General features: G+C 46.6%; 1 protein-coding gene and 1 long non-coding RNA gene across 4 annotated transcripts in view; one reads left to right on the top strand and one right to left on the bottom strand.

Moving 5' to 3' along the window:
• LOC121070056 overlaps positions 1–18,206 on the top strand; it is a 91,635-nt gene that overhangs the window by 16,201 nt on the left and 57,228 nt on the right. The gene's annotated exons all lie outside the window — the stretch shown is intronic.
• Positions 15,465–18,206, bottom strand: part of ANTXR2 (ANTXR cell adhesion molecule 2) — a 112,683-nt gene continuing 109,941 nt past the window's right edge. For both annotated transcript variants that reach the window (XM_040556671.1, XM_040556670.1), the window contains one exon: positions 15,465–17,320. In XM_040556671.1, the coding sequence (XP_040412605.1) occupies positions 17,282–17,320 (39 nt within the window). In that variant the 3' untranslated portion in view covers positions 15,465–17,281. The remainder of the gene's footprint in view (positions 17,321–18,206) is intronic.

Raw genomic sequence — 18,206 nt, 5'->3', positions numbered from 1 at the left:
CTTGCTGGTCTGGGGAAATAAAACCAGAGCAATGGTGCTGGCCACATTCTGGATGGGCCCCCAGCGAGATTTACCCAGGGGAGCGTTGCTGGAGCTGTTGGGAGGTGACTGCTCTGGTCCCAGCCACACGTGGGCTTGACCCGCAGCCCCCAGGTGTGTGCAGGCACTGGGTTTAACCATGAGCAGGGAGTTAGCAGGGCTGCTGGACGAGAGGAAGCAAGGCCTCGTTGCCTGGACGCGAGGCCCTTCAGCTCAGCTCTGGCAGCGCCCTGTGGGCGTGGGTGCCCCAGCAGCGTGGCCCAGCTCGGCTCCAGCACGAGTCAGGGTGGGCTGTTGGCAGCTGACCTAAATTGAGAGCGAGCAAAGAGAGCAAGCAGCTGCCCCACCACTGTTGCTCTGTTTTCAGCATGGATCGAGCCTCCCTAATCCCCCCGGATTTTGTATCTACCAAAACAGCTTGGGCCCATCAGTAAATTGCAGTGGCATATGGTCCAGGTTTATGAGTAATCTGGCACACGCTTAAGGCAAGGAGGGACGTCATCCTTCAGCAAATACAGAAAATATTGTGGGGCTTTTTTTTATGACTATATTTAATATAGTTGATGAGAAAGCTGTGAGAAATGTTTACCTTTTAAGCCAGTCCTATTTAACTTCAGCTGCTGGTTGAAGCAGCTACGTAACGAGAAACAAATAGAAATAAATGCAGTCTCATTGTCCTGCAGACATTTTGTCACTAAAGCCTGACCTCGTGGGTGCCTTTGCGGTCTGAGGGCAGTGCTGTCACCTGGTGCCACCAGCCTACCCAGACGGAACATCTGGGTGCTGGAGGCACCCAGCATCACATCAGCTGCTTCCAGAAGTCCTTGTCGCTTCTGTACAGGTGAGGAAGTTCCTCGAGATGGGGCATCTGCCCCCCTCTCGGCCTTGCCTCAGCCCTGGGGTGTCCCTGGGGGAGCAGGGGAAGACAGGAGCCATTCCAGTTGCATTCCAGGACATCCCCGTCCTGCAGAAGGCTTGAACTTGCTTTCACTCTTCCCAAGGATTCATATTTCCTCAACGTGTTTGGGGAAACCTCACGCTTGCCAGCTCTTTCCTAATTCTGTGCTGCTGGCCTCTCCACACCATGTGATGCTTCGGCAGCGGTCAGTTTTTCCTGGTTTACAAACCAAAGGGGGCAGCCTTTCTTTGGTGATTTGAAGCAGTGAGTTTGCACCAAAGAGTTTACAGTGCGTGTAAACCCAAGACACTAGGTCTCAAGGGCTGCGATCAGTAAATGCGCTGCCCAGGGTGTGTTTTCCTTCTGCGATGCTCAGTTTTGCTCTCCTGTTAGACGCAAAAATTTCACCTCCTTCTCCATCTGCTTATAAGAAAAAGGTGTTTCTCAAGAAAAGAAAACAAAATGGCCTGAAAAAATACTTTTATGCCGTTTTTTATGTACAAGGAAAAGTAGAAATGGTGTGCTTCCCTTTCTGAAGAGAAGCTTTCAGCATTTCTGAAGCTGCACGAGCAAATTGCAGGAGCCAAAGAAATCAGTCTTTAGCTGACTTGCGCAGGCTGGATTGGACGCAAACATTGTGTGTCAAATAATACTGCCCTGCAAAATAATAAAAGAAAAGGAGGGGGGGGACTTTTGGTGGTTACCAGATGGTCTGTTCAGATGAAATTATTTGAAGTAGCAAAGCCACTCCATCAGCTGGTTCGATTTAGTTACAGATACAAAAATGTTAGGGGCTAGTTTCAGAGAAGTCCTGCAGTCCATATGTTTGTCACTTTGCAGAGAATTACCACAAAGCGTGGTTTAGAGGAACCGGGGGCACTGAGCATGATCTCCTATCCTGAACGCAGAACATGGCAGCACGTGTGCTTCACCTAGAAGCTCAGTACCTCGGTACCAAAGCAAACCTTGCATGGTCTGGGATGTACATTGCAGCTTGCTCTTGTGCTCCGTGCCCTGAGCGCTGGTGCTGCCTCTTGGCAGCTGGGTACGGCCAGGGGGACTCTGGGGAAGTACCAGGGGCAGCCAAAGCAAAGCACTGGGTTTTCTGACCTGCATCTTGCAGGTAGAAATAACAGTAGCGGAGCTCGGATGGGATTCGTGGTGTGCTGTGCCCACTACAACCTCCTTAACCGCTGATTACTGCAAGGCCCCCCAGCTGCCATCAGGCTCTGCACCAGCTTTCCCTGCACAGCACCAGAGGCAGTAAGCTGTGTGTAGGTGATGCAGAGAATAGTCCACACAAATCCTCAGGAATCTGTTCTGGAGGGCTTCTAGCAGCAAAACAGGCTGTCAGGAAGCTGCTATTAATTGCCATCAAAATAGCTGAACCGATGTGGGAAGAGTTAAAAATGAACATCAAACAGGAATGCAGCAAAGCCTCATTTGTAAAAGTACCTTTTGCAGAATATATTTACCTTACTTTCCTGAAAGCAAAACCTGCAAAATGATCAGTCTCTGAAAGCCATTTCCGTACCAAAATCTTCTTGGTTAATGCTGCGTGGATGTAGTTCTGTTTGCAACAGGACCTCAGAAATGACATAAACTGTAAAAATCTCCTCAGAAATGTTTCATGGTGTTGTTTCTGAAAAATAATTCAGTTGTGGCCCCCAGGCAAGGTGCAGGTGAGCACGTTGTCCAAGGAAAGGTCCTGTGCTGTCAGCCCCTTGCTTTCAAACCCTGGTAACTGGCCTTAAGCAGTCCTATATAACTGGCTTCGATCTTTGGTTTATAAAACTTTAAAGGATGCCTGTGGGATGGTATTTTATTCAAATTGTATGCATCTTGGTGGCTCGAATTAACAGCTGTTCCCTACAATCTTTTTTTCAGGTAATGCCCTGGTTTTTATTTTTAATTTTGCATGGTCCAATTCTGCATGTTGGAAATGAAAGAAAAACTGTATTATGAAGGAGTGGGGGTGAGACCATGAGACCTCAGCAGTGGTATGTAAAAATCCCTGTCCCTGGATCAGGGCATTGCTGAGCTGGTAACTGTGGCCTGGGAGAGTGTGCAGGGAAAATACATGTGTTTGCACCGTTCTTATATTCTTCTGTGTTTATACTCTTAGGGGGGAGTCTGCCATGTGTCAGGAAACTAGACTGGATGGGTGCTTGGTCTGAACTGTTACCGCTGCTCAGGTATTGTTTAGGCCTTAGGAACAACTGGTCTGCCTAACTCTGATGATCAGAGATGGTGGAGTGAGTGGTCCCTGGGCTCGTCCTCCTTCTAGAGCCCTTGTCACCTCTTCTGTCCATTCTTTGACTTAGTGAACCACAGCATATCTCATGGTTAGTGTTTGGAGGAAATAGGCTAACTGTGTCTGGTTAAAATGTGACACAGGTCTCCATATCAAGCATCAGCCACGATCAATAGCACGTACAGCAGTAGGTACCTGCAGCAGGGCTGGCACTGAAGCCTTCTTTACGGAAGGGTAGGAGAGCACGGGGACGATGCTGTGGCATGTCCTCCTAGCAGTTTTTGGTTGAGGAGGAGGAGGCATGTTCCCAGGTTGATTACCTGCAGGGAGCAGGTGGGTGCTTGCCTTTCTGTGCCATACCACTAGCCCATGAGTGGTGTTTTCCTGGTCAACAGGAGACCTCCCTCCAATTCAGCCATTTTGTGGTGAGTGGGCTGAAGAGCCAGTCATAGAGAAAGGGGTGCAGCACCCCGATAATCATTCTCTTGGTTACGTGACCAGCGGCCCCTTCCAATTCATTGGTTTCTAAAGCAAAGCGCTGGAGCTCCAAGCAGGGGGCTTAAGTTTTCTCAAATCACGGGAAAGTCAAGGGTATCTGCTCACCATTCTTAATTTAAGCGTGTGATGACAGGATCTTCACATGCTCAGTTGCTTTGCCTGATTTCGTGGTTGCTTGCTTCGATCGGGGACACAGCCCCTCCTCACCCTGCGTGCTGAGTGTGGGCAGGGCGAAGGCACTTCGTCCCCAAGCCCTGCGTGCCGAGGAGGGCACAGAAACCCCACGAGGTTACAGAACAGCGCCTGGCCAAAAAAACTCCAAATAAGACCTCTCTTATGTATTCACCTGCTGTCTCTAGGTAAGAAAGCCAATAATCAGAAGAGGTCAACATTTTCTTCTAGTTGCCACGCAACTAGATGCTGCCTGAGATGCTTCAGTTAGTCCTTCCTCTTTATGTTTGAGGAAATCGTGGTAGCTGAGGCTTTCCCTTTGGGTATTTGTTGGAGGAGACCAAGTTTAAAAGACACCAGAGATGTTGGCAATATCGCACATGCAGTTTTATGGAAAATTATCCTGTGCTCTAGGCAAAGATTTCGTCAGTGAAGCCAGCTCATGATAATGAGAAATGAGATGGTAGGGGAAGAGAAAGGGATGCGGAGAAGAGAAAAAAAAAAAAAAGGAGGAGGGTTATTTACTGTTGGATCTATTGTGGATATAAACAGAGCTAGTGTAAAAAAAAAAAAAAAAAAAGTCCCACAGCACTTGTTGTGCAGGCTTGTGGTTGTGCCTTGGTTAGGAGCCGCGTTCCCGCGCTGCAGCGGGGGACGGAGCTGCCCTGGGCAGGATGTGGCACGTTGAGTGTGCCAGCACCGGGACGCAGGGCTTCACATCCAAACCAGCAGGGAACAAGTGCCACAGCCGCGGAGTTGTCACTGGTGGAAGCGCTGGAGTAAAGGAGGGTAGCAGCGCGACCTGCAGTGCTTCCTGTGCCACCGGCATGTCTCCTTTGCTCCTACCTGCACAGGGTGCCAGCTGCTCCTGCAGTGTAGACGAGAGCCCCATCCTCGGGTTTTTGGGTTCCCATATGGCAGGTCACACCCTGAAGAAGAAAGCAGGCTTTTCTGCTCCTGCAGCAAGAGGCTTACGGATGGAGGAGGGCTGCGTGGATCTGCTTGGCAGGACGGGAAGCAGATGGGGAGCCTGGAACTTGAGGGACGTCTCGGCCATGCTACCGAGCAGCCAGCAGCAGCGTGCTGCAGGAGGCACTCAGATGGGCACAGGACACGTAGGGAACTGAGCACTGTGACAGCGTGCCTCTGCCCCCAGCTTTGTAGGACAAGAGGCATTTGGGAACGCAGCCCTGATGGAAGCAGAGGGAAAACAAACAGCGAAGACTTTGAGCGTGGACTGCCATTATTCAAAATATTTGAGCATGTGCCCTTGCTCCTCCAAGACACGGGAGCTCTTTAGCTCCTGTGTTGAATCTCCAGCTAGGTGATTTAAAACTTAAAAAAATGAGGAAGCCTGTGTAAGGGGGACGCTGTGGATATATGGGGTTTATTTGAGCAAAAGTATGTCTCTAGGAACATTTTAGGTACCCCAGGGGTGACAAGGAGACCCCAGAATTCCATGTTTTGCCTTTCAGCATACTTGCTATTTTTTGGTATGAGTCCTTTTTCTTATTCTCTGGGGAACATAAACAGGAAAAGCCAGTATCTTGTGCTACCAAGGAACTGCTCATTGCCAGGTCTGCTGTCAGCCGTGTATTGCACAACCACAAGGACCCGCAGCTAAGCCTTGTCTCAGTTTCTTCTCTTCCACACCGCTCTTTGCTGCATTTCGTCAGGTGACCACAGGTTGTGCCAGCACTCAGAACATGTCCAAGTGGCAGAGCAGCGTGACATTCGTCACCAGTGATTGCATCTAATGTATTGCAGCGATGGCCGGTGCCAACAAGATTTCTCCTTGGCAAGACCAGCGCTAGGGCAGAGGAGATTTGTGAGTCACTTAGGAAACCACTCCCAGCCTGCTGGCTGTCGGTGCAGCTGAAGGTCAGGATGTCCCTGTGACGCCCCTGCGCCTCTGTCCCCTGTCCCTTGTGGCTGCTCCTGCAGCAAGCCCCTCGGTCAGGCTTGCAGAAGAAGAAACAGGTCCAGTGCACCACGTTTTGGCCAGCCTCTGCCCAGCAGAATCATTTGCAGTCCTGAGAGCCACCGAGCTGACAGGGAGTCATTCTCAAGAGGCTGGGGGCTGATGTCAGTGATAATGTCCCACTTGTTCCCAAACTGCAGTGCTGAGCTTTGGTTGAAAGCTGCTGCAAATCCTGCCTGAAGTAGTTATTCAAGAATCATGAATAATCTCCACTGCTGGGTAGGGAAGGGTGAGGGAAATCTCTGCACTGCGTGATCCCCAGGAGTCACCTTCTCCTTGCAGACCCGCTGCCGGGCTGGCTTTGGGGAGGGGAGGCAGAACATTGCCGCAGGTGTGCACTCAGCCAGCCGAGCTGGGAGGGGACGCAGCCTGGGGACTGCTGAGCCTGGCTTGAGCTTTGCCCAGGCTGCCCTCCTCGCCTCACAGCTGGGGGAGATGCAGAAAGAGGCTGAAGGCAGCTCTGGAGCTGTGGTTTTCGTTTGCTTGACAAGACAGAGCTCGGGGGTCAGAGAGAGTCGGAGCAGACCCGTACGGTGCTGCTGGGAAACCCTGGCACCAGGCAAAAGCCACAGAGCTTTCTGCAGCAGGAACCTGAATGAAAGCATTCCCTATGTGCAGTGAGAGAGGCAGGTTTTCCAGCCTGGGGCCAGCTCCAAAATCCACATTTGTGCACTCGGTTGATGTGGGTTGGGACCATCACCTGTGCAATACGTTTAGGGTCTTTTTTTCCCCTCCTCTGGAAAAACATGCAAAATGAGAAGGTAAAACAGGGAGCCAGCATGCCCCTCCTGTGTTGAGACTTACCTCGTGGTGTGTCGTCATGCCACACGGCATCGTGGCAGCATGACTTAGGAGCCCTGGGGCTGTGCTGGGGTGTGCGGACTTGTGGTGCTGCTGGCTTGGTGGCCGTGAGAGCCTTTCCTGCCATTGACAGCCATAACTAAACTGCAGCTCTAGCTGGGGGCCGCCAGCAGCTGAGGGATGAAAATAGCTCCCTGAAATGCAGCTGCGGTGGCTGCATGTGGGAAAGCCACCTTGTTTCTCTGCTGTGCCCAGAGCTAACACAGGAGGGGAGAATGTGGCATTTGCAAAGTGTGGGAGCTTCTGAATAGTTCTGGCCTTAAGATACCTTCTCTACAGGTATCGTTGCAGGAAAACAAATATTTTTTCCTCAGGCTGGTGTCTCTCAGCCTATTCTTAGTGCCCTTGATGTTCTGTTTTTATCTCGCAACTCGATGACTCAGAATTTGGAGCTGTAGCTGCACACACGCGCAAAGCGCGCTGCTGCTGCAGGACTCTCGCTGTATCCCTGAAAGCCGAAGGAGTTAACCCGCTTTCAGATTGGCCTATTCATGCTAATAAAGTACCTTGGAAGTGGTCCAGCCAGCAGGCACCTGGGTATTATCTGAGCATATGACACCCCTAGAGAACCAGAGCCTTGATGAGCTTTATAGACTAACAGAAATCTTGGAAAAGAAAGGAGGCTTTCCATTGAAAATGGATTTTCAGGGCCAGCTGAAGGACATGACGTTCAAGATCATTGCTTTAAAATAATTTCAGCTGCAGTTAATGTGAAGCAAAAAAGAAAAGAAAACCCAAGACAGCGAAAGGATAATTAATTCTGAGTTTGAACTGCAATTTGAAAGGGCTATATTGTGAAGTGACCCTTTACCAACTTATATCTGAACTGGCTCTTCTCATAAAACCCTCTTTCAGATGAAATGCAGTGTTGTTTTACTTTTATACCATATGTTTGTTTTCCCTAAGTATTACGGAGTGACCTTGAATTCAGACCTTTCCTGGAAGAGGCGGATGTCGCGAGGGGGTACTGCAGCCAGCGCTAGCAGCGTGGGTGCAGCCGTCGCAGCGGCTCAGCCCTCTCCAGTGCCGAACGCTTGGTCTTAGCAGGGTTCCCAAGCCCTTCTCCAAGAGAGGCCTTTCTCCTCACTTATTTCTCCCTTCCTTCTCCCAAACTAACTGTACCTTCACTGAGATAAGTTTTACCCAGTGTTGCAAAAGGAGGTTTTTGACTGCTCAGGTACCCACTGGGGCAGCTGCAGCATCGGTGCTACCCTAAGGGGCTCACCCCATAAAGCTTCCTTTCTCCACAGCAGCCTTCACTTCTAAGCAAGTTTACATCAAGAGGTGATGCTCTCTGGCTCCATCCTCATCTACCTGGTGGCTCCTCCATTTCAAGAATGTTTTGCATCCAGAGATGTTTTCTCCAGAAGATTAGAAATGCTTTTGGTAAGGAGATGTTGAGGAGACTAACGCCTCAGAATACAATTTACTACTGGGCAATTCCAATGTAATTTGAAAAATACATCTTTCTGGCCTGCTTATTCTTTCACAGCTTACAGAGAATCAACACAAAAAGCATCAAGGCCAGAGCTCTAATGAGATTCACATTTTGGACATCATATTAGTACAATAATGCATTTCACACTGTTGTTTCCTAATTTGCCTAATCAAATAAGAGGAGATCAAGCATTACATAGCCCAGCCTCCCCATTCCAACAAGGTAGCACTGAACCCATCAGTTTTGCAGTTCAATTAATTTTCCCTACACAGGTTGGCTAAAGCACATAATTTAATCAGCATTTTGCAGTTCTGTCAATACATACAATATATTCAGAGTGTTGACAATACCCTGAGCAGCTGTCCCAAGTACTCAGGAATTGTTCAGTGCATGGGTAACACAGAGCAGTTTTTGGAAGGAGGAAAGGCACCACGGGGTGCCTTGTGGAATGCTTTCTGGGGCATCAGTATGTCTCAGTGGTCCATGTTCTTTGCTTTGGTGTTTGGTTGCCTTGTAAATAAAATGCTTTGTGTAGCAGCACAGTCAGACCAGACAAGTTCCCCTGGGTGTCAGAAGCTTACCTGGAGGAATAAGGGGCAGCACTAGTGCTCTGCCAGAAGTCCTGGGTGAGTTATAGGACTGTTGAGTCAAAGAGGAGTCTCTCTGCAGCTGATTTCAATTTCCTAAGCAAAAGTCACAAACAGACGAGAAGCAGGTGCATCCATTTCTCTAATGGTATCTTAGAAAATTTGTGACATGATGAAGAACTTCTCTTTGCTTTCTGCTACCAGAGAAGGCTCTGCTCTAGGAGTGCCAGGAGGCTGGCAGTGTTGGTGCTCCCACTGGTGCTCACCAGGGCATCCTCTGTCCCCAGTCTGCTTGGAAGGAAAACACATTTACCACTGTAAGCAAGTCAAGCCTCAGTGGGTACGCAAGGAAAATTAGGGGGAAAAAAAGGGCATCACAGATGACCAAGGTAAAGCGTGTCTGAAGGTTTGTAGTGAGCTAGTTCTCTTTCTGATCTCCAGTGCCCACTGGGAACTACCCTGCTGAGCATCCTGAGCAGCGCTGCAGGCAGCTGAGCTCTTTGCACTGTAGGGAGAAGAGAACTGCTGCATATATACTTGGCGTGCTTAAAATCTGGCATCTCTCTCTGGACTGCAGAACAAAATTGAGTGTTTCAAAATAAGCTGCAGCATTGTCACCACTGCGAATACTGCTCTCCTGAAACTGAACAGAGACTTCAGCAGAAGAATTTGAGGCTACATTTTTTAAAGGGAAACTGACTAATGGGTTGGGTTTGGAGTTTTGTTGTCATTTGTTGTGATTTGGGAACAGCACTTCAGTGCTTGTGGTGTAATAGTGAGAGCTAATGACAGTCATAACAAACTCAAAGTATAAGAATGTTGTTGCACAGGAGATTTGTCCCCAGGTTTTTTTGTTCTGCTGTAGAGCGCATCACTAAACTCAAACCAGTTCTGTGCAGATGGCATTTCACCTCAAAAAGGTGCATCCTTCTTCCCAGTCATGTTCACGAGACGCTTGGGTGTTTTGTTCCAACCAGCTTTGGCATCAGCACTAGTGGCAGCGCATGCCAGACGGGATGGGGTTTGTGGCTGAGCCGTGCATGGTTGGCGTGATCAGGCCGGTGCAGCTCTGGGTGCAGCGAGATTTTCCCCAGGAGCTCCGGGCCCCTTGTGCTGTCCTGGCTTCACTCATGGCTCTTGCTGTGGGCAAGGTGAGGGTCGGTCCTACCCTGCAAGCCTCCCCTGGTGTTTGGGTGTTTTGGTGTGTGTTGTGTCCTCATTCCCAGGACACCTGAGGCCAAGTTTTCCAAAGGTTACAGAGCTGCTGGGCCTGGCTGCTTCTGCCACTTCAGGTTGTTGCTGGCACACTGGCATCAAAAGCCAAGTCACCAACTTGCCAGCAAATCTCATGTAGGAGAATATTTCGCTTTCCTCTGTAACGTAGCTCAGAATCAGCAAAGGGGATGAGTGAGCAGGGAAGGGCTCCTGTGGGGTTGTGGTCTCCCAGAACAGCACCCAGTCTAGTCAGCCCCCATGGAAATACCTTTGAGGCAAGGAACCACGGAGCTCCTTGGGCTTGGAGGTGACTTTGTGGCCCCTTGCTGCCAGATAGGTTTTGTTTCTCCATAAAGAGGATTTAATAATGGGCAAATCTATGCTGACACAAGCAGCAGAGACCCAGTCCTTCAGACAGCCAGGCGCAGTCCTGCAACACTTGCACTTCACCATCTATTCAGCAAAGACTTCAACAAGTCCCAGTAGCTCCATAGAAGGCAACAGCTACAGCCGTATTAAATCAGCTGAGAGCATTCCTATGGATTCCATTTTGGGGAAGATAAGTTCATTTACAAAATAAGGCAGAAAAAGCAAATGAAAAAAATAAGTGTGAATTAAATAATATGACTTCGGTGCAAACATGTAGATCAACTGTTTGCTTTTCCATAGGATGCAGAGCCATCCTTGTAACACGGTAAGAATCATTGCAAGTTTATTGCCAAAAACTAAAAAATCATCGAATATAGGCGGTTTCTTGTATCCAAAGTCCCTCATTATATTAAAAAAATTATCGCAGCAGAAAATTTACAAGTGCATCACAGGACCCACTTGTACTGTTAAACAGATGGCACCTACACAAGACCCAAAAATATATAACAATTTTAATTGAGCCAATGCGAAACAGATTTGTGAAATAAAATAGTACATGCCAGGTCTAATAAGGCTTTTACTAGAAATTTTGACATAAAGTAATTTTGTAACAGCACAAGAGGTATTTAGAAAATGCTCATTAGCAAATGTTACATTTACTTCTCGCTTACTGTAATCTCTTAAGTTCTTGATCAGTTCCTACCTGCTTCAATTTTTTCCTCTCTTGGTATAAATTGTCCATCTCCTGGTGACTTCAGATGTTTACCATTTTAATGGTATCATTTTCAAACTCAGCTCCTTGGGCTGGATTCTTTTCCTCCTTGGTGAAAACAACAGTAAAACCTACAACCCCCTCTAACAGCCTCATGAAAGGACACATTTCTGTCTTGTAATGCTGAAGCTTGGCTTCTACCATGGATAACCCCATTATTTATTCCCATTCTGCTGATAGTGTAGAACAGGCTGAAAGTTTGGACTCCAGAGGACCATTTACCCTTTCTGTGGCACCCACCACCAAGCAGATTACTCTTTGAAAAGGAAACCTCTGTGTAGCTGCAGGCTGCTGTCAAAGCTGCTGTCTGTGGAGCCTGTTGCTGGCTGTCCTCATTCCTGCACAGGTTCAGGACTTTCTTCAGGACTGCCTGTGAACATGTGTACACATCGATGTGGGGCTGACGAGATGCACCGCTGCCATCTGCCCTCACGTCCAAGTCGCATTACTCTAACGTTGTGCTCCTCCCAACTCTCTTGGGAGATCCTCTGGGCCTTGGTGTGCTTCCCAATCCACAGTGGCCACAGGACGGAGAAGTCAACCGTGCTTTTGCACCATCAGCACTGCTGGATTAGCTACTGAGCTGTAGGCATGTGCCTGCTGCAGAGCACCCCGGGAGGCCCTTACCTCTGCTTGGGAGATGCGGCACCCTCAGCAGCGTGTGAGGCACAAGTGGGAGCAGTCAGAGTCAGGCCCTACCTTCCAACATCGTGGGCTTTAGCCTCCAAAATTCTCGTCAGAGGCTTCTCTTGTGAGCAAGAAGTTCCAGTGAGCTAAAATCTGAAGACAGATGGTGATGGCACCTTTGCTGCTTCCCAATGAGCTAGAAAAAAGAAAACTGTTCTGCAGAAGACCAATGTTATTTTAGCTGTGAGGTAGCAGTCAATAACCGCAGGATAAAATGTGCATTTTTCCCACCTGGAAAAACGTAATTGATAGCACTCAGTTTCTATACCCTTCCCTGCAGACGAAATGGAGATGAATAAAAGAGATACTTCTCCAGCTGCAGGAGGATTATGTTTGTCTAAAGTGACAGAACACGAAATCCTCTAGTCCTTTTCCACGTGCAGGGAGGAAAAGTGAAAGGTAAAACCTACCCTACCGGTGACTTCCACTTGTTTTTTTTAATACATCAACATGATTTGAATTGTAAAGACATGCTTAAAAGTGAAAACAATGAGCAGTGCAGTCTTATGTCACCACTAATTTCGAAGAGACCGGATAACTGTGTGTTCATAGTCTATCAAAATTATGGGTAAAGGACATAAACATGACTTGCATGAGGTGCTGTTTACCGAGACTGTTAAAAATAATGTTATTTTTCGCCTTTAAAAAAGGAAGAAAAAAAAAAAAGAGACCCAGGATTGCATCCACAATGCATACATGTTAGAACATTTGAATATGATGACGTTAAGTAAATATCAACATGTAAAATACAGAGTTGTGATGTCGTATTAAGGGCGATTAGATGAGGAGAAATGCGGCATGGTAATTTCCTGCAAGAAAAATACCAGCATGAATTTTTACCAGGCTGCCCAGGTTTTCATGCAGTGTTTGTGACTCAGAATGAACCTGCATCGTGGCTCTTAAGAAAATTCCCTCACCTTACCCTTTACAAAGATCAGCCTGACCTGTCTCCCTTTGTTTAAGCCCAGCAGATTAATGTTTGATGAAAGCTGTAGTTCTCAAATTAAAAGCTGACTAAAACGGAACCCTTAAAATTAATTTTCATTTTATTTCATATTAACTCCAGCCAATTAAATTCTCCTGTTATCAGAATGTATGAAATAAAAACAGTCTTGTCATATCTAGGATATTCTGCTGTCCCCAGTACTGTTTTCATTGATATAAATTCTGCTTTCTCTCAGCTGTAACGGAGCTCCTCAAGGCTGGCTGGTGGTATTTCTATGCATTTTGCACATGGCTCTTCAGGAAAAAATATTTCAGCAACATGTCGTTCTTGTTGGCGATATTCTTATATGTGGTGGGGCGTGCGTTCTCTCTCTTAGCGTGGTCAAGTTAAAAGGAGCACCTATAAATCTTTTAAAAAATCAGAGATTATTATAGAGTGCTGCTTATGCCTCACGGAGACCCAGTTTTGTTTAAACAGCTTGCCTGTGAACAGCACTCACAGACATCTAGGATTACCAGGGAATCTAGCACGAAGACAGTGAAACCAACTTTCCATTTTCCTAACATTTCAGATTTTTTCCTGTTGCCTGATACTGCGTCTGAAACAGGTTTCAATATAGCTGGTGGCATCTATGTGAGAATCTATTTAGATTTTCTCATCGCCTGGAATTGGCACTTCCTACCCCCTAATAGCTGTGCCTCGTGTTGTACATCCGCAGTATGTTTTCTTTGTGAGCAAGATGTGTGCCATTTACAGAGCTGATCCCGAGGCAGAACTTGTATCTCAGCGATAAGGAAACAAGTGAATGCCCAGTGCCTGTGCAGTACAAGGCATCTGCAGGTAGATGAAGTAACGTACCACTCATTAGAAAACCCACTCTGATTGCCATCTCTCAACCTTTTTCTTTTTTTTAATTGCAACGGAACAGGACTATTTATTTATTTATTTATTTATTTTAAGAGTTATTCTTTTCTTTGCTCCGTGTTAATCTTCATGTTTACAACATAAAACAGCCAAGCGTGCTGTTTTGCAAGGTAAAAAGCATGTTTTGTACCCTCTGTTCTCTCTAAAGGAGACCAAGCCAGGATGTCCCGAGCACTGGTGACAGGAAGCAAACGGTAGCGTGGCACGTAGGGAACGCGCGGGCATCTCCAAAGCCTGCCTTGGAATGGCATTCTAACAGACTGGTTGCTGGGGCCACCTGATAGGACTGGGAACAAGGAGCTCATGTTCCTGGAAAACTATGTTCCTTCCTGGGAAGGGGTGCTCTGAATATGCGTTCTTTCTCCCCAAATTTTCTAACACCTTAAGTCTCCTAAACCAGTTTAACACGTGAAGGGTCACACCACTCACCCGCTGCCCATAGTTGCTGTCCATGTGTATTTTGAGGATCACCTTGACATAAAAATAGGATACTGAAGTAACAGTCGGCATCTTCTTAAAGCATTGTTTATGCATACTTCTAAGGAGACAGTTTTCTGGATTACTCATGCTAATTTATCTTTTCAAGATGCTACTAGGTTTGGTTAGGCAGGCTCAAATAGAAAAGCCATTATCAGGACGTGGTCTTTTTGTACGGAGATACCCAAGGTGTGAAACAGTACAAGGGACGCACTGCATTAAACCTACCCATTACATTTTTCTCAAGCATTTTAAGCTATCGTGCCAGATAAGTCTTACTTTGTGTCAGTTTGAATCAGTGGATTTTAAACATTATTACCCTGTGCCTCTTGCCCCCCCCCGATTATTTGTGACAGATATTCTGCACTGTATAATAATGAAACTCTAAGGGTATCATCTTCAGCTAAATAGAAAGTGTAACATAGTGTAATATCATGCCAATTAGAAGGGAAAATCATTGTAGATACCTGAAATACGTTTTTGCTTGGTATCAGCCATTCTGTGAAAAATTGCACATTCCACAGTTTCTAATGAATATGGATAGACAGCTATAGAGGACAAAAGATTATGAGTGGATTTACATTTCTGTGGCTCTGTTCGTTACAAATATTCTCTGAGAGACAACAGATACATGTGAGGAAAAAATCCTCTTCATCTGCATGTTTTCCTGTTATGCAACACGCTGCTCAAAATGCAAGCTGAAAATTCCAGAGTTAACTCAAAAGAAGTGTGGCATTTACATTAAAAAGGGAGGAAAAATAAGTAAAAGTGAGCAGAGGTGTTCATAACTTTGTCTGACGAGATAAGTGTTTCTGCCTGGACTGCTACAGCATTGTGGGGAATGATGTGGAATGCCTTGCATCCTAGCAAACCCACTTAGTTTGGGTTCTCCATCTCAAGTTTAGCTGGAGGAGACACAGAGGTTTAGTCAGTAGCTTGATAGAAACTAAGGACTTGTTGATGGATGGGCTTCATGGGTAAAATCAGTTTCTGTTACCCCACTGTGCTAGACCATCCCCAACCAACGGCCATCGGTATCAGAGCTGCAGTTGCCCTAGGTACAGTAGCGGCGAGCCATCTCTGTGGGTGCTTCATCGCTCTGCTTCCATTACTGACGCTGCATACTGTACGTACCGGTGTCTGATGTGTCTTAAATAATTGTGGGACAGTCAGCAGCCCCCGCATTGGGCTGCCACTGGCTTTCCGGCACACCGTGCGATGCCGCAAGATGGTGGTCTGTCTGTTGAAGCTGGGGTCAAGGATGGCTGTGCAGCTGGCAAACTGAAGGTGTTATTTGTGAAGAGGACGCGGGACTACGGGGGAGAAGAAGAAGAAATGATCGCAAACTTAGGTAATCGTTTTATTCATAGCATAATGTGCACACATGGCTGTTGATGATGAGGCTACCAGTGACATAAATAAACTCAAGCAAAAGATGTAAGCGAGTGGATACATGTGTAGGCTTCTTTGGGCGATGCCATGAACTTGGACATCAACCAAAAGAATTATTTATGTCCCTTGCAATTTCGGTGAAGAGTACAAAGGAGATAATTAGACCAGGATGCATCGCATTGCTCTTTCCATCTTGCACACATTCATGCCCACCAAATGTGAAATGTTCGCCTTTTCCCCTCAAACGTGATGGTTGTTGAACTTATTTTTAGTGTCATTTGATAAGCCTCCCTGCTCGCAGAGAGACATCCCACTGACCCAGCCACTGGTCATTGTCTATACCAGTTCCCATCAAAGCAGGCGCGCTTTGTCAGGTTTCGACTCGAATATCCATTTTGCATCTGAAGTACAGTATCGAAAGTGACTGGATCATTTGAGCCTTTTTCTTCAGCTGCTCCCTCCTTCCTCCCCCACAGTGTTTCCGCTCACGCTAACATAATTTGGCATCGTCGACGTGACACGACACTGGTTTTTCTAAAAAATTATAATACATACATTGTCAATGTTTTGTGATGGCCGGCGCTCCTGTAAATTTAATTTCTAAATTGATGGAAGGAGGTCTTTTTCCACTGCTGAATCTCAACCAATGCTCGGTGCCCCCTTGAAAACCGAGTAATGCACATACAGTAATAGGTCATTCAATGTCAAAAGGCATAAAAAAGATGAGCAAAATCTTCACAGGCTGCTGCTTGCTGTTGCCTTTAATTATATTAATTAAACTTTGAAATTCTCATGCAAAGAGAGTTGCTGGCTTGTGACGCTGAAGAGCCCTTGGAGATTCGCGGGGGGGAAAAACCCTGAGATACCAGCTTAGTGGCTACTGCTTTTTTAATTTTAAAAAAAATAATACATAAGCCTACTACTGCTAGGTATGTTTATAGATGATGATGTTTTATGCGCTACTGAACTTTGAATGCAGGAAGGGGAAAAAAAACACCAGCCACCGTGTCAAGGTCTTGAAGCATCAGTCCCTCCAACTCCGCTCAAGATCTCTGGTTACAGGCTGTCTTCCTGTGGAATAACGCTCTATTAATTTTCTTCCTGTCCCGGGTGCATAATGAAAGAAAGGTGTCTTCAAAAACTAAAGGGCAAAGTCTTGCTTGCTACCAATACCTTGAGGCATCCTGTCTACATTTTGTCATGCGTGTGCACTTTTCAGTGTTAGAATGACAAGATTTCCAGTCAGAAGGTTCCCGTAAGGCACAATGCGATGGGAGACTCGGAAGGGTTTTGTGATCTGACATCGCTGTGAGGCAGTGAACTCTTGCGTTTGCTTAGCCTGGTGGGAAGCTTTATCCTCCGCCTTTGGCAAGCAGTCCCTATTTACATAACACGTGCCATCCTCACATCTGAGAAACTCTGCATCTCTGCTTAAAGCACATTATGTCCTGAGAATCTGTAGTCCTTAAAAAAATAACGAAAGTAAAAAAACATTATTATCTTTGGTTGTCTGTATTCGCCCTTTGTATTCTACGAAAGCAGAGGCATGCAAGTCAATGCTGCTTGTCACTGTCGCAAGTCACAGAGCAGGAGTGTACGGTGGTGAAACATAAGGGCTTGGCACAGCAATGCTGGCTCCTGGGAGGGGGGAATGCAGAAACCTTCTGAGTTGAGGCTTCATCCAAGAAACACAGGGCAGTGCTCAGTTCTCTCTGCTTGGTTGAAAAGTGGCAATGTGGCTGTATTTCCTCCTTGTATCCTCTTCTCCTCCTCTACTGAGATTGAACTCGGGTGAAGTTAATACATCGGCCCTAGGGGGGAAAAGAGAGAAGCTGTTATTGGTGGGTGAAGTAATGAATGCAACCAAGACTTTCAAATGCTGAATATTACATGCTGAAGGAAGGCTGTAACTTAAATTCAGATGTTTGTGAAAATAACATACCCATGAAAAATATTTTAAGAATTAATGGAAATTACCCAGAGTAAGTGTACTGCATTTGACTTAGAAATGTATGTTGTTAGGTAAGCAGTGATGACACAGAAGACACATTTTGAACGCTCCGAGGTCTTCTGTGAGGATAATTTACCAATCTGAAATTCTCAGAAACTTCTGGGAGCAAAATAAAACCTATCTAAACACACAGTAAAGAAGATCATAGCGAAGACAGATTCTCACTCCACCAAGCCAAATCCTCACGCAGCACAGTGCAGATAAACGTGACTTGGTTAGCGGAGCAGCTGCTGACTTGCACTTGTGTTTTATTAGCAGTAACCCCAGCTCTGCACCTCCAAGGTGTCTTCTGATGAGCTTAACATCGCTATGCACCAGTTCTCATGGTGTCATACCTGAGTAAATACCCTTCTCCTGTAAGTGGGTCCTTACGGGTGACAGCTTTTGGTGTAGCTGGGTGTGAGTCAAATCCACTAGCGAAGCTCATAACCCCTTTTTACTGATTTGTGAAGCACTGAAAAAATGCCCATTCTCAGAGGTTAGTTCAAGACCCGAGCTCCACACTGATCATTGGTTTCTGAATTCAGGAGTGCTCTCAGCAGAACAGCTCCTCACTTGGGCAGCCTTTCTGGGCACAGCACCTTTTCTTTCCATGATGGACAAGGACAGCCTGTATTGATTGTGCCTTTGGCCGGGACATCTCCACGCAGAGCAAGTCATTCTCCAAGGCACGTGCAAGTACTACA

Source organism: Cygnus olor, chromosome 4, assembly GCF_009769625.2.
Source record: "Cygnus olor isolate bCygOlo1 chromosome 4, bCygOlo1.pri.v2, whole genome shotgun sequence".
NCBI classification, from domain to species: domain Eukaryota; kingdom Metazoa; phylum Chordata; class Aves; order Anseriformes; family Anatidae; genus Cygnus; species Cygnus olor.
The sequence above is the reverse complement of the archived record's forward strand: the minus strand, read 5'-3'. Positions and strand labels throughout refer to the sequence as shown.